General features: G+C 54.1%; 1 protein-coding gene across 1 annotated transcript in view; it reads left to right on the top strand.

Moving 5' to 3' along the window:
• Positions 1–24,889, top strand: part of LOC144731165 (inositol 1,4,5-trisphosphate-gated calcium channel ITPR1-like) — a 233,752-nt gene that overhangs the window by 166,180 nt on the left and 42,683 nt on the right. The window contains exons 42-50 of the mRNA XM_078612129.1: positions 1,349–1,459; positions 3,084–3,179; positions 6,588–6,755; positions 7,643–7,756; positions 8,140–8,332; positions 10,041–10,163; positions 15,804–15,979; positions 20,149–20,313; positions 20,546–20,747. Coding sequence (XP_078468255.1) covers positions 1,349–1,459; positions 3,084–3,179; positions 6,588–6,755; positions 7,643–7,756; positions 8,140–8,332; positions 10,041–10,163; positions 15,804–15,979; positions 20,149–20,313; positions 20,546–20,747 — 1,348 coding nt within the window. The remainder of the gene's footprint in view (positions 1–1,348; positions 1,460–3,083; positions 3,180–6,587; positions 6,756–7,642; positions 7,757–8,139; positions 8,333–10,040; positions 10,164–15,803; positions 15,980–20,148; positions 20,314–20,545; positions 20,748–24,889) is intronic.

Here is a 24,889-nt window from a genome sequence, read left to right as displayed (position 1 = left end):
CGTGCTCGTGAACGAGGCCAGCTCCTTCCGGCTCTCGCGGAGTTCTCGCCCGGTGGAACCGAATCGAACGACGAACGACGTGTGATCGGCGGCGGGTTGGCCGTGGTTGTTAGCGGGCGCAGAATCGGAATCGGAATCTTTTATTGAGACCGCGGGAGGAGGAGGAGGAGGAGGAAAATCCGACGAGCTCCAGAGCTCTTCTTCAACGGATGTTCCAGGGCGGGCGCGGTGGGGGGGTTGGGCGGGGGGGGCGTTCAGCAAGTTGCAACGACGAACGGCGCGGCGACAAAAACAACGATAGGAAGGGCAAAGTAGGGAAGGAGGTAGGCGACTTACTAAAAATAAATGAATAGGAAATGTTGTGTTATATAAGTTCGATTTATGAAGCTTGGACAAGGCAGCAAAAACAACAAGACAGTCTCAGACCACACCAAGATAATGCCCCACACTAACAGTCCCCCAATAAAAATGGCACATTAACGTTGAACTATCGATACGCGTTTAATGGTCAGAGTCACAAATCACATTTGCAGATCTGGCCGGTATCCAGCACCGATCTTCTGCTTCACGATGTTTTTTTTTTTCAGGAAGATTTGCGGATTCGACTTACGTCGATCCGCACTTAGGGCAGGTCGCCAATCGCCACGCCCGTGTCGTTACTTACTAACCTCAACAATGTTTTACTTTACAAGGTAAGGCTCCACTGAGCTATGCAGTTCTTTTTTCAGAAGCGACCAGGCTATCACAAATGACAGCTCACCGAAGTGGCTTTTCATCTCGTGGAAAACGAATAGCAACCAAATACTCGAACGGTGTGATTTTTTTTGCTAAATGTGAAAGCAAAAACCGAAGGACCCGGAGAAAAATCCACGCGACCACGGGCAGAGATTCACGCAAACTCCAAATATACAGGCATCACGGTCGCGATAAAATCTACAACCTCCTGTATACCAAGCGAAGGAGTCAACATCCCAGGCGCTGGTTCTACACGCAAACAGACGTACGGTACGGCGCCCGGTCGATTTACCCAATTAAACAATAAAAAATCGGCGAAATCTACCGCTGGATGAAGGCCTCGTCACACCGTTCCAGTCATTCCTGTGGGGGGGGGGGGAGGAGATGGGAGGGGTTGTTTGACCATACATCACCACGCTGGACATTGCAGGTTGGTGAAGGGAGGTGGGATGGGGCAGCGGTTCGGACATCGAGAATTAGTACGAACTGAGGCATTGTTACGCCCGCGATGATCATAATCACGCCATTATCATTATCATTGTTGCCATCGTTGCCATCTCTGTTTCTTGCTGCTGCTGCTGCTGCTGCTGTGGTCCCGAATGAACGACCGCAGAACTGCATCGCCACCCACGAATCGAACGGCATCGACATCATCATCGCCCTCATCCTCAACGACATCAACCCCCTGGGGAAGCAGTGCATGGGGCTTGTGTTGGAGCTCAAGGTAAGCTGCCCCCCCCCTTCTCCACCCCCCCCCCCCCCCCCGGCTTCAGCTGTAACTTGCCTGTGGCCCGTGATTGATTGGCGCGTAACGTTCCAGCCGTTGCACGGTCGGGTGAATCCTCGCGATTCGGGAGCATGCGGGGGCTGTGGTGTAATCAAATCTCGCCGCTTTTTCTCGACGGATTCTGCGGCGCGGCGGATCCGAGGAGTAACTGCGGCCGCCTCCCTGTACGCACGCCCGCGTGCGTGCGGTGCGTGCGTGCGGCGCGTGCGTGCGGTGCGTGCGGTGCGGTGTGTGCGTGCGTGCGTGCGGTGCCTAGCGGGGGAGTAACGGTAGCGGGTGAGCGCGCTGCGCTACCGACCCCGGAGACCCCGCGGTTCGATTCCCGCTCGCGGCCAACATCGCCGAGGAAAATATGCACCGGTCCTTTGGGCCTCCCCCTAGGTCGACTCGGCCTTAAATGAGTATGGGGGGGGGAGGGGGGGAGAGACAAAGGCGGCCAGGCGTGGGGCTGGTCGCACCACCGCCTCGTGCGCTTGCTCGTTGCTCCTGCCCCCGACGGTCTGTAGTATTTGTCTGCGATGATAAGCCACTACGTTGCGCAGTCATTTGTGATGGGCACGTCGCTTCTGAAAAATAAGCGAATGGTGCAGTGGGCAATTTTAGTTGTGTATGTATACATTTTTACGTGGGGGGGCGCCTGTAAATTTTCCTTCAAAAAATATGAGCAGAAGATCGGTACTGGATACCAGCCACAGTTGCAAACGTGCTTTGTAACTTTGACCCTGACCCATGTGCGATGTTGCAATGTTAATGTGCCGTTGTATTGAGGGAGTGCCGCTGCGTGGCGTCATCTTGGTGTGGTCTGGGACTGTGTTTGCCTTGTCCCAAGCTTCATAAATCGAACTAATACAATTAATGAATCAATGGGTTTATTTGTTTATATTTAGTGACGTATATTCTTGGTTCTTTCGGTAAAGTCACGTAGAAGGGAAATAATAAAATAAAAAATTGTAACATTTCATTATTTTATTATTTCCCTTCTACGTGACTTTACCGAAAGAACCAAGAATATGAATCCCTGCAGTCACGAAAGCTTTAAGTCAAAATTTTAACTCCACGTTAGTTTATTAACGCACAAGTCGTAGCAGTGGTGATGGTGGTGGTGGTTAGTCGGGCGTTTCGCGATCAATATCATCCGTAATATAGGTAGTTTATTTCGATGTAAAGCTTTCGTGACTGCAGGGATTCATATTCTTGGTTCTTTCGGTAAAGTCACGTAGAAAGGAAATAATAAAATAAAATATATTTTTTTTTATTTCCCATCTACGTGACTTTACCGAAAGAACCAAGAAGATGAATCCCTGCAGTCACGAAAGCTTCAAATCAAAATTTAGTGACTTGTTTACCTTCCCTCTACCTTGCACTCGTGTTTTTTTGTTTGTTGATTTAACGTTCTGACCCCGTGCCCCCGAAACTGAACGTCCGTTGAAAAAGAAAACGAGCTTTAACAGCTCATCGGATCCCTCCAGTAATAAATCAATCTTCTGATTCTCAGGATACGCGGGGGTGGGCAGTGGGCGGGGGGGTAATCTTTGCTCTGCTCCACCGCTCTCCGCCACAGAACAACGCCTCCAAGCTGCTGCTGGCGATCATGGAGAGCCGTCACGACAGCGAGAACGCCGAGAGAATCCTCTACAACATGCGCCCCAAGGAGCTGGTAACCGCGACCTCCAGCTCATTTTCCTCCCCGACAAGTCCACAGACATACAGAAAATCGCTCCCCCCCCCCCCCCCACCACGTAAAAAAACAACAAGTCGGACTGAGGACGGCTGCTTGTGTTGTGGCCGAAACGTCGTGATAATTTTTATTTTATGTTTTATTTTTATTATTTTATTACTTCCCTTCTACGTGACTTTGCCGAAAGAACCAAGAAGATGCTATACTTCATTTCAGATAAACAAAAATAGTTAAAATAAATACGTTTTCAGTTTGTATTTTACCGGGTAAAGCCTCACCGAGCTAGACAGCTCTTTGCTCTTTTTACAGAAGCGTCCCGACTATCACAAATGATCGCTCAACACGGAGTTGCTTGTCAACAGCGTGTTGCAAATTGATAGCAGTAGCCAAATACTCCAAACGTGTCATGTTGATTCGAAATTGAGAGGGACACACAGGAGGACCTGGAGAAAAATCCACGATGCGACCACGGGGACAGAGAGATGGTCGGGATCAAACACTACAACCTCCTGTATACCAGGCGAGGTAGTTAACATCTGCTAGCCACCGTTATGATGATGAGAGAGAAAAACACCGCAAACTCCGAATATACAGCAGGCGTCAGGGTCGGGATCAAACATCACAACCTCCTGTATACCAGGCGAGGTAGTTAACATCTGCTAGCCACCGTAATGATGATGATGAGAGAGAGACACGCAAACTCCAAATATACAGCAGCAGGTGTCAGGGTTGGGATCAAACACCACAACCTCCTGTATACCAGGCGAGGTAGTTAACATCTGCTAGCCAATGTGGTGATGATGAGAGAGAAAAACACCGCAAACTCCGAATATACAGCAGGCGTCAGGGTCGGGATCAAACATCACAACCTCCTCTATACCAGGCGAGGTAGTTAACATCTGCTAGCCAATGTGGTGATGATGAGAGAGAGAAAGACACCGCAAACTCCACATATACAGCAGCAGGCGTCAGGGTCGGGATCAAACACCACAACCTCCTGTATACCAGGCGAGGTAGTTAACATCTGCTAGCCACCGTGATGATGATGAGAGAGAGAAAGACACCGCAAACTCCACATATACAGCAGCAGGCGTCAGGGTCGGGATCAAACACCACAACCTCCTGTATACCAGGCGAGGTAGTTAACATCTGCTAGCCACCGTGATGATGATGAGAGAGAGAAAGACACCGCAAACTCCAAATATACAGCAGCAGGTGTCAGGGTTGGGATCATACACCACAACCTCCTGTATACCAGGCGAGGTAGTTAACATCTCCTAGCCACCGTGGCACCCACCTTCCAGATGATCCCAAGCAATTGTTTGAGCGGACGTTTCCGACCTCACGCTAAAGTTAGCCCAACGTTGCACGTCCGCTGGGTGTTTCTCTCCACGTGAAATATGAATACTCTTAGTTCTTTCGGTAAAGTCACGTAGGTAAAAAATGAAATTAAAATTAATAAAAAAATAAAACAATAAAATCACGACGTTTCGGAGGCAACACAAGTCTCCGTCATCAGGTGGGACCGTCACAGCCAGATTTGCTGCATCAAGTGAGGGAGGGGATTCAAGATGCAAGCTCTTAAGTACCAGTTAAGGGGAGGGAGGGGAGGGGGGGAGGGGCTTATCAGAATGTGGTAGCCAATGAATGGAATGTATCGGGAGGGGGGGCGGGGCTAAAAGAGGGACGGGGTACTCGTGGTCGTGGTCAAGGACGTGTTTGTGCGCAAGTCACTGATTCACTTCGACCCCACGTTCCTGCGGCATTGAGTCTGCGCAAGCGGACGCTCCGGACCGGGTTTCGACACTCTGGGTCTCATCAGCAGAGTCAGGCTCGCTTGATTCTTTGCTGGCGGCCTGTCAGACGTTATTGTCTCGAAGCTGTGCGTCCTAGTTCGACACAACATTAAAAACTACATCACTCAAAGATGATCATTGAGGGTCGTTGTGGAACAAAATATAAAACGTTGCCTTGGTTTTCATCGAAAAGTATGACATCGCAGGGAACGATGTCAGCTCGTATGAGACCATGCCCGTGGCTTTCCTGCCCATGTCATCGGTTGATGTCACCTTTGTTCAGGTGAAGAAGTGGCACTTCATACAGTAATTTTGCTGTGACCGTTCCACCTGAAGACGGAAGCTTGTGTTGCCTCCGAAACGTCGTGATTTAATTTATTTATTTTCTTTTTTTACCTACGTGACTTTACCGAAAAAACCAAAGAGTATGGACCCTTGCAGTCACGAAAACTTCAAATCTAGAAGTGTTAAGTTACAACGCAACGGACGTGACCTTAAAAATTGCAATGAAAGATTTGAAAATTGATGGAAAGCGTTTCGTCCGAAATTTCATCCCAAACGCGGACGGACAGCGGTCGGCGGAGTCACCTACGATCGCGAACATTTGACATCCTTTTGTATCGCGGACAACGATACCGCTGTGGCTCCGCTCCCCCCCTCCCCCTCCCGATGCGTTGTGCTTAGCGCTGCGTGCTGTCTTTGAGCCCCGCCCCCCTCCCTCCCGATGCGTTCCATTCATTGGCTACCATATTCTGATGAGCTCCCCCCCACCTCTCCTCCCCCCTTCAACTTGCTTATATGGGATTACATCTTGAATCATTGCCTCACTTGATGCAGCTAATTCGGCTGTGACGGTCCCACCTGATGACGGAGACTTGTGTTGCCTCCGAAACGTCGTGATTTTTATTTTATTTTATTTTCATTAATTTTGATGTTTTACCTACGTGACTTTACCGAAAAAACCTAAGAATATGAACCCTATAGGAATCTCAGAATTAGTTCTGCAGTATCTCCTTCTCACGGGACATTCTCTGGCACCGGGTGATGCGCTGCTCGGTAAGATTAACGAATGGATTCTTCATCCCGTGACGCGACGCCAATATCCCAATCTGGATAAAACTGACAAAAATAGATTACGTCAAATAATCGATTCATTTATTGCCATTTGCACCACGTTTCGTAGGTCTCAGACGGCCGTATCACAGAGCACAAGCACATCCACATGCGAAAATGTTTAGTCACCGGATCTTTAAGCTCGTTTTTGTTGGTGCGGTGTGCTTTGTTCACAGAATCCAAATAAATGGGAGGTTTTTTATTTATCGTATCAGTGGAACTGGCGCACAGGTTACACCACCGGGGGAGACACTGCTGGGGATAAATCCAAACATGAATATTTCATCCGATCGGTGAACTGGCGCATTGTTTACACCGCCGCAGTGGGGAGGCACTTCTGGGTGAGAAATCCCAACATGAATAGAAATAGTTTTTTTTATCTTGTCGGTGAACCGGTGCATCGGTCACACCGCTGGTGGGCGACACCGCTGGGGAGAAACCCTGTGGTAAATCGCGTCGGCTCCGCGCGTGGTCTCAGGTGGACGTGATCAAGAGGGCCTACCAGCAGGGCGAGGAGAGCGGCGGTGGTGCCAGCGATGGCGACAGCGGCGTTGGCGTTGGCGCTGAGGATGCCGACGACGGCTCTGACCACATGGGGGCCTCGCCGCGCGACGTGGGACACAACATCTACATCCTGGCGCATCAGGTGGCACGCTAAGACAAAGATTCCCTACCCCACCCACCACCACCCACCGCGTATAGCCTTGACAGGTTAAATTTCGATTTGAAGCGTTCGTGACTGCGGGGATTGATCGTCTTGGTTCTTTCGGTAAAGTCGCGTAGAAGGGAAATAATAAAATAATAAAAATAAAACATAAAAATATTATATTATTTAGTTATGTTTTATTTTTATTATAATAAGATTAAAACAGTCACGTAGAAGGGAAATAATAAAATAATAAAAATATCACATAATAAAAATATATCATATAATTTTATTCTGTTTTATAAAATAATATTCTATTATTTTATTATGTTATATTATTATTATATTATTTCCCTTCTACGTGACTTTACCGAAAGAACCAAGAAGACCTTGACAGGTTGTTGGGGCAAGTGCGGTTAGCGAGTGGCAGCACCTGGGAAGGGCGGCACTGTGGCACACGAGGGGGTGGGTGGCCAGCACCACGCCCGGCCGCCTTTGTCTCCCGAGTGGCAATGTTTACGCATCGCACCAGGTACTCATTTGAGGCTGAGTCGACCTAGGGGAGGCCCAGGACCGGTTCAGATAACCGTCACTGGGTGTTGGCCGTGAGCGGGAATCAAACCCTGATCACCAGGTTCGTAGCGCAGCGCGCTCACCGCTACACCACCACCCGCTGTGGCACCCGTTATGACACCTGCTGCGCCACTGGTTGTGTCACCCGCTGTGACACCAGCTGTGCCACCCACTGCGCCACCTCCCACGACACTCGCAGCAACACCCGCCGTGACGGCGACGACACCCGCGCTCCGCTGTGCCACATCACGCTGCGTCGTCTCTCATCGCGCCGTGCCTGGGTGTTCTCCCCCCCCACCCCCGCACCGCCCCAGCTCGCCCGGCACAACAAGGAGCTGCACCAGATGCTGAAGCCTGGCGTAGGCGGCCCCGCGGACGACGGGGACGAGGCCTTGGAGTATTACGCACGGCACACGGCGCAGATCGAGGTGCGGCCCCCATCCACCCATCCTCCCCCGGCCCCCACCCCCTCACCCCCCCCCCCCCCAGCAGCCACCCCATCGATCTCTCTAAATCAGCTCGAGCCTCCCGTAAGTCACGTGACCTCTGTGTGGCGTTATCCTGCTGTACATTTGGAGTTTGCGTGTCTCTCTCTCTCTCTCAACGTGGTCACGTGGATTTTTCATCCGGGCCCTTCGCTTTTTTCCCCCTCCACATTTAGAATCACATCACGCCTTTTAGAGTATTTGGCTGCTGCCACGCAACGACGATGATGATGATTCTCCACTTGGGTGCGGAGCGGTGGCACGATTGGTTAGCAACACTGCGAGCTTGCGCGTGCGTGCGCGTGCTTGCGCGTGCGTGAGTGCAGGTGGTGCGCCAGGACCGCACGATGGAGCAGATCGTGTTTCCCGTGCCCAGCGTGTGCGAGTACCTCACGTGCGAGTCGCAGCTGCGCGTCTACTACACGGCCGAGCGCGACGACCAGGGCAGCAAGATCAACGACTTCTTCCTGCGCTCCGAGGACCTCTTCCGCGAGATGAACTGGCAGAAGAAGCTCCGTGGTGGGTGAGGCGGTGGTGGCGGTGGTGGTTGTAGTGGTGGTGGTGGAGGTGGTGGGAGAGGCGGTGGAGGTGGTGGGTGAGGCGGTGGTGGTGGTAGTGGAGGTGGTGGAGGTGGTGGCGGTAGAGGTGGCGGTGGTGGCGGTGGTTGTGGTGGTGGTGGCGGTGGTGGTGGGGGTGGTGGGAGAGGCGGTGGTGGTGGAGGCGGTGGTGGTGGGGGTGGTAGGAGAGTTGGTGGTGGTGGTAGTGGTGGTGGCGACGGTGGCAGTGGCGGCAGGGATGGTAATAATAGTGGTGATGTAAGTGGTGATGATGGTGTGGTTTCTGTGGTGTTGGTGGTGGTGGTGGCAGAGGTAGTGGTGTCTATGTTGTGTCTCTTGTGTCTATTTTGTGTCTCTCTCTCTGTGTCTCTATCTGCTTGTGTGTCTGTGTGTGTGTCTATGTTGTGTGTCTCTCTCTGTGTGTCTATGTTGTGTGTGTCTCTCTCTGCGTGTGTGTCTGTCTGTGTGTCTATATTGTGTGTCTCTCTCTGTGTGTCTGTGTGTTGTCTCTCTCTGCTTGTGTGTCTGTCTGTGTGTCTATGTTGTGTGTCTCTATCTCTGTGTCTCTGTGTTGTCTCTCTCTCTCTCTGCTTGTGTGTCTGTCTGTCTGTGTCTCCGTGTCTGTGTTTTGTCTCTCTCAAATTGAGTTCTACCTGATGACGGTTGCTTGTGTTGCAATCGAAACGTCGCACTCTATTATTGAATTTATTTTCTTCCTACGTGACTTTACCGAAAGAACCAAAGAGTCATTCCTGCAGTCACGAAAGCTTCAAATCAAATTTTGAGGGTGTCCATTGCTATCCAGTCGGTGTTATTGTGACTGTACCTTAGTTTTTGAGTGACCAGATTTGTATACATTTACTGTTATATACTTCACTGTATAACTTTACTGACTCCGGGCAAAAAGTGTCCTCTATTCCAGAGAATTCGAAAAACAATCGTACGATGATGTATTATTATTGTTATTATCATTACATTTGTTCACCTCGGAAACTGCACGCTAATGTGTCATGTTACGCTGATTAAAACGAGGGCAAACCGCGTGGGCGAAGAAGCGAGCTCGGAGCGGTTACACGCCTCCTAAACGTGACGGATTAACATTTTGATCACGGAAACAAAAAAAACGCGAACGCACAATTGTGGAGTGACGCCCGGACCCATTCATCGGCCAAAAACGGTGTTAGCGAGCGCCTATTAAGGCCTCCACCCCTCCACACGTCCTGCACCTGGGTTCGGGTCGACGATGGCCAGGCAGGCGTGCGCTATCCCCTCGAACGCACCGTGTGAAGCCATCAGAATCAGAAAATGTACTTACACTGGTGCCACGTGAACGCACTCCAATCGCCCAAGATGGAGTGCGTTCACGTGGCGCTTCGAGTCAGCCTTTCGGTCAAAACGGGAACGAACAGAGGAAGGGGGCCACGCGGGAGCGGGGCTCCGGGTTGCCACGTGGCAGTGTGTCTCTCTCTTTCTCTGTCCCTCTCACGCTGCCTGTCAGCAGCGCGAAGGAAAAGCTGTAATGCAAGTTGAATAAAGGACGGATTCCAGAAGTCGTCTCAACGAGCTTTATTACAAAAGGCTGAAAAGGTTTGCGTATTAATACCTTGAATTTTTGTTTACACACCGGGGGGGGGGGGGTGACCTTTCTTTGCCTGCGTGCGTGCGTGCAGGTCAGCGCGTCCTCTTCTGGTGCTCGCGCAACATCACGCTGTGGAGCAGCATCTCCTTCAACCTCGCCGTGCTCATCAACCTGCTCGTCGCTTTCTTCTACCCCTTCGAGAGCAGCTGCGGCGGTGAGCGCCGGTTTGTCGTCCCGGTTGTTCCCCCCGCGCCTGCCCCCCCCCCTATCCCTCGCCCCCCCCCCCTCTCCCTCGCCCCCCCCCTCTCCCTCGCCCCCCCCCTCTCCCTCGCCCCCCCCTCTCCATCGCCCCCCTCTCTCCCTCGCCCCCCCCCTCTCCCTCGCCCCCCCCCTCTCCATCGCCCCCCCCTCTCCCTCGCCCCCCCCCTCTCCCTCGCCCCCCCCCTCTCCATCGCCCCCCTCTCTCCCTCGCCCCCCCCCTCTCCCTCGCCCCCCCCTCTCCCTCGCCCCCCCCCCTCTCCCTCGCCCCCCCCCTCTCCCTCGCCCCCCCCCCCTCTCCCTCACCCCCCCCCTCTCCCTCGCCCCCCCCCCCTCCCTCGCCCCCCCCCCTCCCCCTTGCCCCCCCCCTCCCTCGCCCCCCCCTCTCCCTCACCCCCCCCCTCTCCCTCGCCCCCCCCTCTCCCTCGCCCCCCCTTCTCCCTCCCCCCCCCTCTCCCTCCCCCCCCCTTCTCCCTCGCCCCCCCCCCCACAACGACGATGGCCGCCCCCCACAACTCTGATGCTGACGCTGTTTTTTCTGCAATATTTTGCTGTCTTTTCTTGGATTTTGTGTTTGCACTTAGTCACTTTAAGATGTTTTCTTGTTCATGTTCTTAGTTCTTTCGGTAAAGTCACTTTACCGAAAGAACTAAGAGATTGAATCCTTGCAGTCACGAAAGCTTCAAATCTAGAATGTCTTGGTCATGTTTTTGTTTTCTGTTTGTTGCGGTTGCACCCGATTCAAGAGCCGAATGGCTCACAGGGCTCTATACCTCATAAATGAACTTGAACTTGAAATGATAGCTGAGCGAGGTGGCTTATCCACACGTGGAAATCAACGGCAGCACAAATCGTCTAGACGCGCGACGTTGATTCCAAACGCGGAGGGGGGAAAAACCGGAGGACCCCCCACCCCCCCCCCCCCGCCCGCGTCGACAGGGAGAGAGACACGGAAACTGTATACCAGGCGAGGTAGTTAACATCTCTTAGCTACTGAGGAGCCTCCCCCCCGTGAGATGTGGTGGTGCTTCGCTGCAAGGCATCTTGGGTAAGCGTCCTGAGAAACCTGGCTTGACCACCCCCCCCCCCCCCCCACCGATCAAGCAGCAGCAGCAGCCGTAGCCTCCGGTCCTCGGGCACCAGGCGAGACGCGAGGATGAAAGTGTGGCCTTTCGATTTTTTTTCGTCTTCTTCTTTCTCTTCCCTCTTTGGCAGAGAGAATAATGAGGACGCTCTGTGCCAGGTTCGCCCTCGTTAGTGATTTTTCAGTTGAAAAAAAAAAACACCGCAAGAGATGCCAGAGAGCTACTTCAACACGCGTGTCATCGAGCGTGCCGCCCTTCCCCAGCAGCGCCGCCACCGTCACAAGACAGCGCTGCTTGCTTCTGCTGATTACTGCTGCTGCTACTGCTGCATCTGCTGCTGCTGCTGCTACTACTGCTGCTGCTGCTACTGCTGCTGCTACTACTGCTGCTGCTGCTACTACTGCTGCTGCTACTACTGCTGCTGCTACTGCTGCTGCTACTACTGCTGCTGCTGCTGCTACTACTACTGCTGCTGCTACTGCTGCTGCTACTACTGCTGCTGCTGCTTACTGCTGCTGCTACTGCTGCTACTGCTGCTGCTACTACTGCATCTGCTGCTACTCCTGCCGCTGCTGCTGCTTCTGCTACTAGTGCTTTTGCTGCTTACTGCTGCTTCTGCTGCTTACTGCTGCTGCTGCTACTACTGCTTCTGCTGCTTACTGCTACTGCTGCTGTTACTACTACTGCTGCTGCTACTGCTGCTGCTACTACTACTGCTGCTGCTGCTACTGCTTCTGCTGCTTACTGCTGCTGCTACTGCTGCTACTGCTTCTGCTACTACTGCTGTTGCTGCATCTGCTGCTTACTGCTGCTGCTACTACTGCTGCTGCTACTAGTGCTGCTGCCTTTGTTGCAGCTGCTTCTGTTTGATGCTGCTTACTACTGCTGTTACTGCTGCTGCTGCTGTTGCAACTGCTATTGCTTCCGGCTAACTGCTGCTTCTGCTTGCTGCTGCTACTGCTGCTGCTGTTCGCCGCTACAGATAAGTCACATTGCACAAGAGAGGGTCTCGATTCGCAATGGGTTTTTCGTTTGTTTTTGTGTCACATCGCTGACAGGACCCACTAAATAAAACTGACACTTGAACAATAAAGAAACGCACGCGTTATTCGCATTGCTTCAGCAGCCTCCGGTACACACAAACACACTCACTCACGTATGCATACGTTGGAAGAGCGATCCGCGCAGACTCTGGCTCGCTCGGCGGACTGATTCGAAGGCTGGTTTATAAATAGCGCGCGCGTCGACATCGGGGGTGGCCAACCCGTAACAGACCGAGAGCCAAAAAAGTGGCCGTGAATTCTAAAAAGAGGCAAGCTGCGTGTGTGTGTATATATTGCGAGTTCTTGGCACAGGCACGGCAGACATTCATTTATTCTTTGCTCCTGCTGTGATAGTACATTCTACGTTGTGCCCCTTCGCTGGAGCTGCGTGCGGCGAATTGAAGAGTTGGGATTGGAGAGTTGGGATTGAAGAGTCGCGTGCGGTGGATTGGAGAGTTGGGATTGAAGAGTCGCGTGCGGTGGATTGAAGAGTTGGAATTGAAGAGTCGCGTGCGGTGGATTGAAGAGTTGGAATTGAAGAGTCGCGTGCGGTGGATTCGAGAGTTGGGATTGAAGAGTCGCGTGCGGTGGATTGAAGAGTTGGGATTGAAGAGTCGCGTGCGGTGGATTGAAGAGTTGGAATTGAAGAGTCGCGTGCGGTGGATTGAAGAGTTGGGATTGAAGAGTCGCGTGCGGTGGATTGAAGAGTTGGAATTGAAGAGTCGCGTGCGGTGGATTGAAGAGTTGGGATTGAAGAGTCGCGTGCGGTGGATTGAAGAGTTGGAATTGAAGAGTCGCGTGCGGTGGATTGAAGAGTTGGGATTGAAGAGTCGCATGCGGTGGATTGGAGAGTTGGAATTGAAGAGTCGCGTGAGGTGGATTGAAGAGTTGGGATTGAAGAGTCGCGTGCGGTGGATTGGAGAGTTGGAATTGAAGAGTCGCGTACGGTGGATTGAAGAGTTGGAATTGAAGAGTCGCGTGCGGTGGATTGAAGAGTTGGAATTGAAGAGTCGCGTGCGGTGGATTGAAGAGTTGGAATTGAAGAGTCGCGTGCGGTGGATTGAAGAGTTGGAATTGAAGAGTCGCGTGCGGTGGATTGAAGAGTTGGAATTGAAGAGTCGCGTGCGGTTGATTGAAGAGTTGGAATTGAAGAGTCGCGTGCGGTGGATTGGAGAGTTGGGATTGAAGAGTCGCGTGCGGTGGATTGAAGAGTTGGAATTGAAGAGTCGCGTGCGGTGGATTGAAGAGTTGTAATTGAAGAGTCGCGTGCGGTGGATTGGAGAGTTGGGATTGAAGAGTCGCGTGCGGTGGATTGAAGAGTTGGGATTGAAGAGTCGCGTGCGGTGGATTGAAGAGTTGGAATTGAAGAGTCGCGTGCGGTTGATTGAAGAGTTGGAATTGAAGAGTCGCGTGCGGTGGATTGGAGAGTTGGGATTGAAGAGTCGCGTGCGGTGGATTGAAGAGTTGGAATTGAAGAGTCGCGTGCGGTGGATTGAAGAGTTGTAATTGAAGAGTCGCGTGCGGTGGATTGGAGAGTTGGGATTGAAGAGTCGCGTGCGGTGGATTGAAGAGTTGGGATTGAAGAGTCGCGTGCGGTGGATTGAAGAGTTGGGATTGAAGAGTCGCGTGCGGTGGATTGAAGAGCCACTCGGGGAGATGCCAGTTGGCCACCGCTGCTTTATAAGAATAGATTTCTTTAGTGTATTCACTCATATGCATGCACGCACGTGCAGTTGAACTGAACTTCTTCGGTGCGCCGTACGTAGCCAACCCGCGCTGCATGAGACGACCCCCGGCACACACTTTGCCGGTGCCCTCTCTGGCCTGGTGAATATGGCAGTCGCGCGTTCCCCCCCCCCCCCTCCGAGTGCTGCGGTGAATTTGGTAAACTGCTGTTGTCCCACGGTCCTGAGAGGCGCATTTTAAGGCCGGGCGTATAGATTTGTTCTCTTGTTTTTGCTCGTGTGTGACTTTTTAAGAGTCCACTTTAATTGTTGAGAGAGAGCATGAGTGGGAGTGGCGGGGGGCGCAGGGGGCGGGGGGGGGGGGCAGGTTGCGGGAGATGGGAAGGAAAGAAAGAAAAAAGCAATACTGGCAATGAATGATTATCCGCAGCGTTCAATGATATCATTAAAACTCACGTCCCAGGGAACACTTTAAGTGGCCCATCCTCATCAATAAAGCCTCTCTCCGCCAGGGGAAATGGGGCGGATATAAGCGTACACAGCCGTACACGATCGGGGCAACGATCGCTCCGCAAGCTGCTGCCGCTGCGTTTTGATGTGACAGGCACGCACGCGCGCGCTTCCGCCCGCCCGCCCGATCGTATTAACGCACAACGCTCGCGCATCCCCAGGAACGTTTCCACCGGTGCCGCTACACACCCCCGCCTCCACCACCGCCTCTCAATTTCGCCCACCACCCACCCCCTTCGCCGCCGATTCGCCATCAGAGCACATTAACCGCTGTTCGGCCTCGCTTGAAAGAGCAAGGCCCCATCTGGCCGCCGCTGCCACCCCGGTGCCCGGTTATTGCCGGTGGCGCTGGCTGAAGCCCATAATTAGGCCGTAATTCACGGCGCAACGCCTGTCAACCAGCCAGCCGGCCACCCGGCCACCCAGCCAGCCGGCCACCCGGACACTCAAAGTTGGCCCCGTTTGGCCTTGGTCGCCCATGTTGTGCAATGTTGGTGTCTGCGTTCTTGGTTGACCTGCGATTGCCTATGTTTGATTTGTGCTGCCCATATAAGCCCATGTCGGGCCCTATGGACACATTTTGGCCTCTGTTGGCCCATGTTGACCCTGGTGGCCCATTGACTATTTTGATTGGTGTGGCCCGTTTGGCTGTGTTGCGTTTGGTGCTGGCGTGTGTTGGTTTGTGTGTCCCACGTTGGCCTCTGTTGGGTCTTAGCGACTCTTGTAGGCCTCGGTGCTGCATTTTAGTCCGTGTTGGCTCACGCCGACCCACACGTACTTGTGTTGTGCCAAAGAGCCCCATGGTAATGTTCGTCTCTCCTTGTCACTCCGTGTCTCCCCTTGCCACCACGTGTCTTCCCGTGCCTCCCCGTGCCTCCCCCTGTCTCTCCGTGTCTTTCCGTGTCTCCCCGTGTCACCCCGTGTCTCCCCGTCTCTTCCCGTGTCTCCTTGTGTCTCCCCTTGTCTCCCCTTGTCTCCCCTTGTCTCTCCGTGTCTCTCCTTGCCTCCCCGTGTCTTCCCGTGCCTCCCCTTGTTTCTCCGTGCCTCCCCCGTGCCTCCCTGTGTCTCCGCGTGTCTCCCCGTGTCTCCCTTTGTCTCCCCGTGTCTCCCCTTGCTTCCCCCATGTCTCCCTGTGTCACCCCGCGTCTCCCCGTGTCTCCCCGTGTCACCCCGCGTCTCCCCGTGTCTCCCCACGTCTCCCCACGTCACCCCGCGTCACCCCCGCTCCTTACTCCCGCCTCCCCCCGCTCCTCGCCCCCCGCGTCACCCCAAGGCCCCCTGGAGCCGCACCTGTCGGGGTTGCTGTGGACGGCGACGCTGGGCTCGCTGGCCATCGTGCTGGCACTGCCGCGCCCCCACGGCATCCGCGCGCTCATCGGCTCCGCGATCCTCCGCCTCATCTACTCTCTCGGCCTGGAGCCCACGCTGCTGCTGCTGGGCACCGCAAACGTGCGTGCGGCCGCCGACCTCGTCGTGACGCCCCACCTTCCACCCGCGCCGCACCTCGTCGTCACGCGTCGTCGCATCCTCCGTCCCACCCACAGTCGTTTCGTGCCCGTCGCAGCGTCGTGATGAGACGGCCACGCGTCGCCATGTCTGCTGTCACACGCCCGTTGCTTGTCGTTGCACCTCATCGAGCGTCGTCATCGTCAGCCGTGACCGATCCACTGCTGGATGAAGGCCTACTCTCCGGGGCTGTCACCACCTCTCACGGTCCCACGACGCGACGATCCGCACGGCATCTCTGCACGTAGCGAGAGCTGATTTCCATCGCTCCATATCCGCGTTGGTGGAACCCCCCCACCACCCCACCTCTCCGTTATCCTTCTACAAACATAACTACTGTTGTATAATTTCCTATCGTCGTCGCCATCATCATCATCATTATTATTATTATTCAGAGAGGTGTCTCTGCCCACCGTTAGCAATTAAATCCGCGAGTGCCGCGTGGGTTATAATCACATCCGGAGGAAATCTTAGCGGCTCACAGATGTTTAAGCAATTATTTGCACCTTTACGTACGTACGCACGCGAGCGCGTCTGTACGCGTGTGCGTGTACGCGTGCGTTCGGTTCAGCTCTCAACGGCGTTTACATTTTTAATTGTTTAATTACGAAAAAAAAATCTAAATCAAGAAATAGAGATCGTTCCGTCCCGACGCGCGTGCTGGCGTGCCTGTGCGTGTGTGCGTGCGTGTGTGCGCGTGTGTGCGTGTAAGTGTGTGCGCGTGTGTGTGTGTGTGCGTGCGTGTGTGCATGTGTGTGTGTGCGCGTGTGTGCGTGTGTGCGTGTGTGTGTGTGCATGTGTGCGTGCTAGCGTGCCTGTGGGTGTGTGTGCGTGTGTGTGCGCATGTGTGCATGTGTGTGTGCGTGTGTGTGCGCGTGTGTGCGCGTATGTGTGTGTGTGTGTGAGTGCGTGCTTGCGTGTGTGTGTGCGCGTGTGTGCGTGTGTGTGCGTGTGTGTGCGTGCGTGTGTGCGTGTGTGTGCGTGCGTGTGCGCGTGCTTGCGTGCGTGTGTGTGCGCATGTATGCATGTGCGTGTGTGTGTGCGTGTGTGTGTGCGCGTGTGTGCTGGCACACACTGACAGAAACTTGCACAGCTGGAGCTTCCTTAAATCCCCATTTAAAATATATAATGGCTATTATACGGATCATGGCGGGCCGGGGGGCGGGGGGGGGGGGTTTATTCTGTCAGGAGATCCCATGCTGTGCAGTTGCTGCGAGTTTAATATGCAAGGCACACATCAAATACGTATGAGAGATGGGTGTCAGATTTTTTTCAGAATGTCGCCACCACAATCATCTGATATTTTACCATTTTTAATGTGTTTAGCTCTTTTTGATTTCACAGGCTACCTGGCTATCGCAAATTATCGCTCAACGGAGCAGCTTATCATCGCGTGGGAACTTACGGCGGCCAAAGACTCTAAACGAGCGATGTTGATTCTAAATGTGGAGGAGAAAAACCGGGGGACGCGGATAAAAATCCACGCGACCACGGGGATAGAGAGAGACACGCAAACTGCAAATACACAGCAGCAGGCGTCAGGGTCGGGATCGAACCCACGACCTCCTGCATGCCAGGCGAGGTGGTTAACATCTCCTAGCCACCGTGATGATGATCATGATAGACACATTCCAAATATTCAGGCGTAGTCAGGGTCGGGTTCGAACCCACGACCTCCTGCATACCAGGCGAGGTGGTTAACATCTCCTAGCCACCGTGATGATGATCATGATAGACACATTCCAAATATTCATGCGTAGTCAGGGTCGGGTCCGAACCCACGACCTCCTGTATACCAGGCGAGGTGGTTAACATCTCCTAGCCACCGTGATGATGATCATGATAGACACATTCCAAATATTCAGGCGTAGTCAGGGTCGGGTTCGAACCCACGACCTCCTGCATGCCAGGCGAGGTGGTTAACATCTCCTAGCCACCGTGATGATGATCATGATAGACACATTCCAAATATTCAGGCGTAGTCAGGGTCGGGTTCGAACCCACGACCTCCTGCATGCCAGGCGAGGTGGTTAACATCTTCTAGCCACCGTGATGATGATCATGATAGACACATTCCAAATATTCAGGCGTAGTCAGGGTCGGGTTCGAACCCACGACCTCCTGCATGCCAGGCGAGGTGGTTAACATCTCCTAGCCACCGTGATGATGATCATGATAGACACATTCCAAATATTCAGGCGTAGTCAGGGTCGGGTTCGAACCCACGACCTCCTGCATGCCAGGCGAGGTGGTTAACATCTCCTAGCCACCGTGATGATGATCATGATAGACACATTCCAAATATTCAGGCGTAGTCAGGGTCGGGTTCGAACCCACGACCTCCTGCATGCCAGGCGAGGTGGTTAACATCTCCTAGCCACCGTGATGATGATCATGATAGACACATTCCAAATATTCAGGCGTAGTCAGGGTCGGGTTCGAACCCACGACCTCCTGCATGCCAGGCGAGGTGGTTAACATCTTCTAGCCACCGTGATGATGATCATGATAGACACATTCCAAATATTCAGGCGTAGTCAGGATCGGGTTCGAACCCATGACCTCCTGCATGCCAGGCGAGGTGGTTAACATCTTCTAGCCACCGTGATGATGATCATGATAGACACATTCCAAATATTCAGGCGTAGTCAGGATCGGGTTCGAACCCATGACCTCCTGCATGCCAGGCGAGGTGGTTAACATCTCCTAGCCACCGTGATGATTATCATGATAGACACATTCCAAATATTCAGGCGTAGTCAGGGTCGGGTTCGAACCCACGACCTCCTGCATACCAGGCGAGGTGGTTAACATCTCCTAGCCACCGTGATGATGATCATGATAGACACATTCCAAATATTCAGGCGTAGTCAGGGTCGGGTTCGAACCCACGACCTCCTGCATGCCAGGCGAGGTGGTTAACATCTCCTAGCCACCGTGATGATGATCATGATAGACACATTCCAAATATTCAGGCGTAGTCAGGGTCGGGTTCGAACCCACGACCTCCTGCATACCAGGCGAGGTGGTTAACATCTCCTAGCCGCCGTGATGATGATCATGATAGACACATTCCAAATATTCAGGCGTAGTCAGGGTCGGGTTCGAACCCACGACCTCCTGCATACCAGGCGAGGTGGTTAACATCTCCTAGCCACCGTGATGATGATCATGATAGACACATTCCAAATATTCAGGCGTAGTCAGGGTCGGGTTCGAACCCACGACCTCCTGCATGCCAGGCGAGGTGGTTAACGTCTCCTAGCCGCCGTGGTGTGTGCGTGTGTCTTTACACAAGGGTGGGAAGTGTTGGTTTAGCGGTTAGTGCGGTGTGTCACGAACCCCGGTGACCCGAGCTCAATTCCCACTCACGACCAGTCACAGGGGCGAATATTTGACCCGGTCCTGGGCCTCCCTTAGGTCGACTCAGCCTCAATGAGTGGCTTGTGCCGTGTGAAAAACATCAACACTGGGGAGATGAGGGCGATCGGGCGTGCGATGCCGGCCACCCACCACCTCGTGTGCCGTGCCGGGCCTTCACAGGTGCTACTCCCTAACGGCACTTGCCCCGACAGCCTGTTGAGGCTACACCCGGGGATCTTTGTTCTGTATATCCAAAGGAAACGTCAACGCGCCGAGGTGCACCGCGATACCGCCTCCCCCCGCCCCCGTCACGTGACCACCGCCCCCCTCCCCTCCCCCCACGCGCCTTGTCTAGACCACCAACCACTCGAGAGAGAGCCGAGCGTCCACCGCCACGTGTGTGTGTGTGTGTGCCCGTGCCCACCAGGGGGAGCGGTGGTGCAGCGGTTAGCACGCTGCACTATGAACCCGGCGGCCCGAGTTCGATTCCCGTTCAGGGCCAACACCCAGTGACGATTATCTGAACCGGTCTTGGGCCTCCCGTAGATCGACTCAGCCTCAAATGAGTACCTGGTGCGTTGTCTAAACACGCCCACTGGGGAGACAAAGGTGGTCCCAGTTGCGATGAAGGCCGGAACGGCACCTTCTCGTGTGCCGTTCCGGCCTTCATAGGCGCTGCTCGCTAACAGCACTTGCCCCGACACTTTGTAAAGGCTACACGGGGGGATCTTTGTCTTTGTGCCCACCAGGTATGCAACAAGGTGGTGTTCCTGGTGAGCTTCGTGGGGAACCGAGGCACGTTTGCCCGCGGCTACCGAGCAATGATCTTCGACGTGGAGTTCCTCTACCACCTCTTCTACCTGACGGTGTGCGCCTCGGGCCTCCTCCTCCATGAGTTCTTCTACAGCCTGCTGGTAGCCGACGCCCGCAGCAACCACAGCCATGAGCAGCAACCGCGTTCGCAGCAATGTCACAGCAACCGCATTCGCAGCAATGTCACAACAACCGCATTCGCAGCAATGTCACAACAACCGCATTGGCAGCAATGTACCAACAACCGCGTTCGCAGCAATGTAACAGCAACCGCATTGGCAGCAATGTAACAGCAACCGCGTTGGGACGCGCGTGCCCCCCGTGCCCCTCAAGCTGTTCGACCTGGTGTACCGCGAGGAGACGCTGCTCAACGTGATCAAGAGCGTGACGCGCAACGGCCGCTCCATCGTGCTCACCGCCGTGCTCGCGCTCATCCTCGTCTACCTGTTCTCCATCGTCGGCTTCCTCTTCTTCCGCGACGACTTCATCCTCTCCGTCGACCGCTCCGGAGCGCCGCACGGCGCCGCCGACAGAGGTGGGCGACGACCACGACCGCACGCACCGTGACACGGCACGCAGTGCCGAACCACCACGCCGGTGCCACACGGAAACGAGATTTCACACCCGCCCCCCCCCCCCCCGAACTCACCGCCTTATTGAATTTTCGTTTTAAAGCTTTCGTGACTGCAGGGATTCACTCTTCTTGGGTCTTTCTGTAAAGTCACGTAGAATGGAAATAATAAAATAATAAAAATAAAACATGATAAAATAATTCTCACGACGTTTCGGCCACAACGCAAGCAGCCGTCCTCAGGTGAAGAACAGATCTGTCGAGAAGACAGCGTCTGTCTCTGTCTTCTCGACAGAGACAGAATTATTTTATAATGTTTTATTTTATTATTTTATTATTTCCATTCTACGTGACTTTACCGAAAGAACCAAGAAGATTATTGAATTTTGTTTCAACCGAGTTACCACCCCCCCCACACCCCCCACCTTGCCTGACCCAACATGGTTCTGAGAATTAACGAACGTCAACATTGTATCCAGTTGAGGTATCCTTAACTGGCTAAGTAACTGCGCTCGTAACGCTCGCTGGTTGCTCCTGGAAACCAACATTGCTTACGATCGGTGAGTTTAAGACGGTCTTTTTAAATCGTTCTAGAATACCACGCAGATTTGAACGTTGTCGTAGTTATTTCACTATCGGCACATTCACACGCGATTATTCACCAACGGCTCTCGCGCTCACGATATAATTTCACGCGTTTACAAATTGCCTCACGTTTACCCCCCCCCTCCCTTGCCCGTCCCCCCGGGACATTGCCGCGTTACCCCCCCCCCAGGGGGTCCGCGTTACCCCCCCCCCCTCCCCCCGGTTGAGAACCGCTGCCGTGTACTGTCAACGAGGGCTGCGCAAACCGCTGTGCCACCAACCCACGACGGCGCAGCTGCGTCACACCACGCCGAAGGGGGAAAAAGAAAAAAAAACGGGAGATAAACCACGAAGGTCTTGTTTTGTTTGGCGACGACGACTACGAGTAGACGCGGGGTCAGAACGTCAGCAAACAAAACAAAAACACGACGGAAGTGCAAAGTGTAGGGAAGTCAGTGAAAAGAAATCAAACAGGGCAGCGTACCCCACCCGACACGGTGCACCGCGCGGTTTTGCTTTCAATGCCCCGCCGCACGGCCGGTGCACATCGCAGCATGAGCCGCAACGCCACCCGAGTTGTTCATGAGTGTTCGGCACTCTGGCTATCCACTGCTGAGTGAAGATCCCCGCTCCCCCCCCCCCCACCCCTCCCTCCATCTTCCTACAGTTTCGATTTAAAGCTTTCGTGACTGCAGGGATTCATCTTCTTGGTTCTTTCGGTAAAGTCATCACGTAGAAGGGAAATAATAAAAGAATAAAAATAAAACATAATAAAATAATAACAACGCAAGCAGCCGTCCTTACCTGAGGACGGCTGCTTGCGTTGTGGCCGAAACGTCGTGCGAATTATTTTATTTTATTATTTTATTATTTCCCTTCTACGTGACTTTACCGAAAGAACCAAGAAGACTTCCTACAGTTATTTGACCGCGCCGCTCAGCAACGCGGGACGGAAAAAGCGTTCGCGCCCAGAATCGCCCGGGGGTTGGGGTGGAAGTGGAATAGAACCCGGGGGTCACGGTCACCCTAACCGCAGCGCCACCGCTCCCGCTCTGGCGGGGACGCGGCCGGATGCGTTCGAGCTCCCCCGTGTCCTACCGACGCCCCCCCCCCCTCCCCGTAAACGCCTCCGGCACGGCTCCCCCCCCCCCTCCGTTCCAGCGACGGCACCCTCGCGTGCGCGCGCGCCCACCGGCGCTAACGACGACGATTCACCGAGACGGCCGCCCCCTCCCCCCCCCCCCCAATCTCCGCACCTCCTCCGCCAAATTTCCGCGCCTCTTTGCCGCCGTTTGGCATGAGTTGGTTTCGCGCGCGTGTCCCGGGGAGGGGGTGCGGGGGCTGGCGGGGGGGGGAGTCCGGGGACGGCCGTTTGCTTGCGCGGTGACTTTTAACGCGATTTACGAGGATATACTCGGCGACTCTTAGCCTCGTCAAATCTGGCACGGCCGCCCGTCAATCTCGGCGGGCCCCTTGCGTATCTCTCTCTCGCCGTCTTTCTCTCGCCAAACGGCCAGACGGCTCCCCCCCCTCCCTCCCCTCCCTCCCTGCCCCCCCTCGCTCTCACCGTCTCTCGCCCGTCCGCCCGCGCAAACTCAGCTCGTTGCCGCTCGCCCCGGCGTGAAACCCGCCGAGTTTGCCGATTTCGCGCCGCGCCCGCACTTTCCGCGCCGCAGCTTATTTCGTTTTTTTCTTTTTCATTTTTTCCAGGACGTTTTTCCCCCGCAAGGCTGTCCCGGTGAAATCCGCTGGACGCAATAGATGGGGGTATTAAAAATGAAAAAAAAAATTGCCGGCCGTTACATTAAAAAAAATACGGTGCGCCCTCAGATTGATGGCTCGACGACGCGGCCACTCTGCAATCATTAATTTTTTACGAGGCTTTACCCCCGAACGTTCGTTTTTTTTTTGCTGCTTCCGTGTTAAAGTCTTACAAGACGTGCCACCCGGCTGCCAAGGCTGGTGGTGCTAATGGGCACCCCCAGATGGTGCCCGTGTCCAGATGTGACGTACGGCCACCGCCGCCGCTGCTGCCGCTGCTGCCAAGTCCTTGGATAAGGTCACAGGAAACGCAGATTCTGGCGAAAAGCCGACGGAAAGCAACGTGCGCGCAAATTGTTAAACTGACCTCGCGCAAACCAAAGGTGCGTTCCCATTCCAGGCAGCCTGCCCCGTGGCTAAACGCTGTCCCTCAAGTCCAGTGAGTTGATGGCCTCAGGCCAGTCAACCGATGAGTGCACGCAACAACAGCAAAACACAACCCCACCGTGTTCAATTCGGTTCCGCGCTTAACGTTTTGCACTGACAATGGGAAATGTCAGTTCGACCGTCGCACAAACGGACGGATCTCACTCTCGTACGCCGGAGCGGGTGAGAAAGCGCCGCCCCAGTGCCGCGTGCGGGCCCAGCTTTGCCACTCGGTCAGCGATCTCGGAGGCAGCTCTGCAATATCCACTTCTGCGGCGGTCCGTTCTCCGGCAACGAACGAGGCCGTTCCGCCCCGCGACGACCCGACTTTTAACCCCGATTGCGCAATCGGCGTCTCGGCACTACGCTGCGGACGTAACGGGACCGAGTGTAACTCCCGTGCCGGTATAACTCCCATCCTGGTGTAACGCCCGTGCCGGTGTAACGCGCACGCCGGAGTAACGCACACGCGCCGGGGCGTGTCGGACGAAATCTAAAAAACGCGTCGTCCCGCGTTCGCTCGTTTCCTTCGTCCGCCGCTCGCCATTTGTTATCAAACGCGATTCGCTGATGTCTCCGCGAGAGGTTTCAAGATAAAACGCCCCGTGCCACGGAGCCGAGTGATTGTAATCATTATTATTGTTCGAGTGTTTCGCTTGAACTACGAATCGAAACTTTATTTTTTTTGTTTACCAGGTCAGGCCCCACTGAGCTATACAACGCTTTTTCAGAAGCGACCTGGCCACAAGTGATAGCTCAACAAAGTGGCTTATCATTGTCGCATGGTAATTTACAGCAGCCAAATACTCTATGAAACGCACTTCGATTCTAAATGCGGAGGGAAAAACTGGAGGACCCGGAGAGAAAAATCCACGCGACCACGGGGGAGAGTGACACGCAAACTCCAAATATACAGCAGCAGGCATCAGAGTCGGGATCGAACCCACGACCTCCTGTATAGCAGGCGAGGTAGTTGACATCTCCTAGCCACCGTGATGATGATGAGAGAGAGAGAGAGACACGCAAACTCCAAATATACAGCAGGCGTCACAGAGTCAGGATCGAACCCACGACCTCCTGTATAGCAGGCGAGGTAGTTGACATCTCCTAGCCACCGTGATGATGATGAGAGAGAGAGAGACACGCAAACTCCAAATATACAGCAGCAGGCGTCAGAGTCGGGATCGAACCCACGACCTCCTGTATAGCAGGCGAGGTAGTTGACATCTCCTAGCCACCGTGATGATGATGAGAGAGAGAGACACGCAAACTCCAAATATACAGCAGCAGGCGTCAGAGTCGGGATCGAACCCACGACCTCCTGCACACTAGGC

This window comes from Lampetra planeri, chromosome 38 (assembly GCF_965212315.1).
Source record: "Lampetra planeri chromosome 38, kcLamPlan1.2.h2, whole genome shotgun sequence".
NCBI classification, from domain to species: Eukaryota; Metazoa; Chordata; class Hyperoartia; order Petromyzontiformes; family Petromyzontidae; genus Lampetra; species Lampetra planeri.
This window is presented reverse-complemented; position numbering and strand designations above follow the sequence as displayed.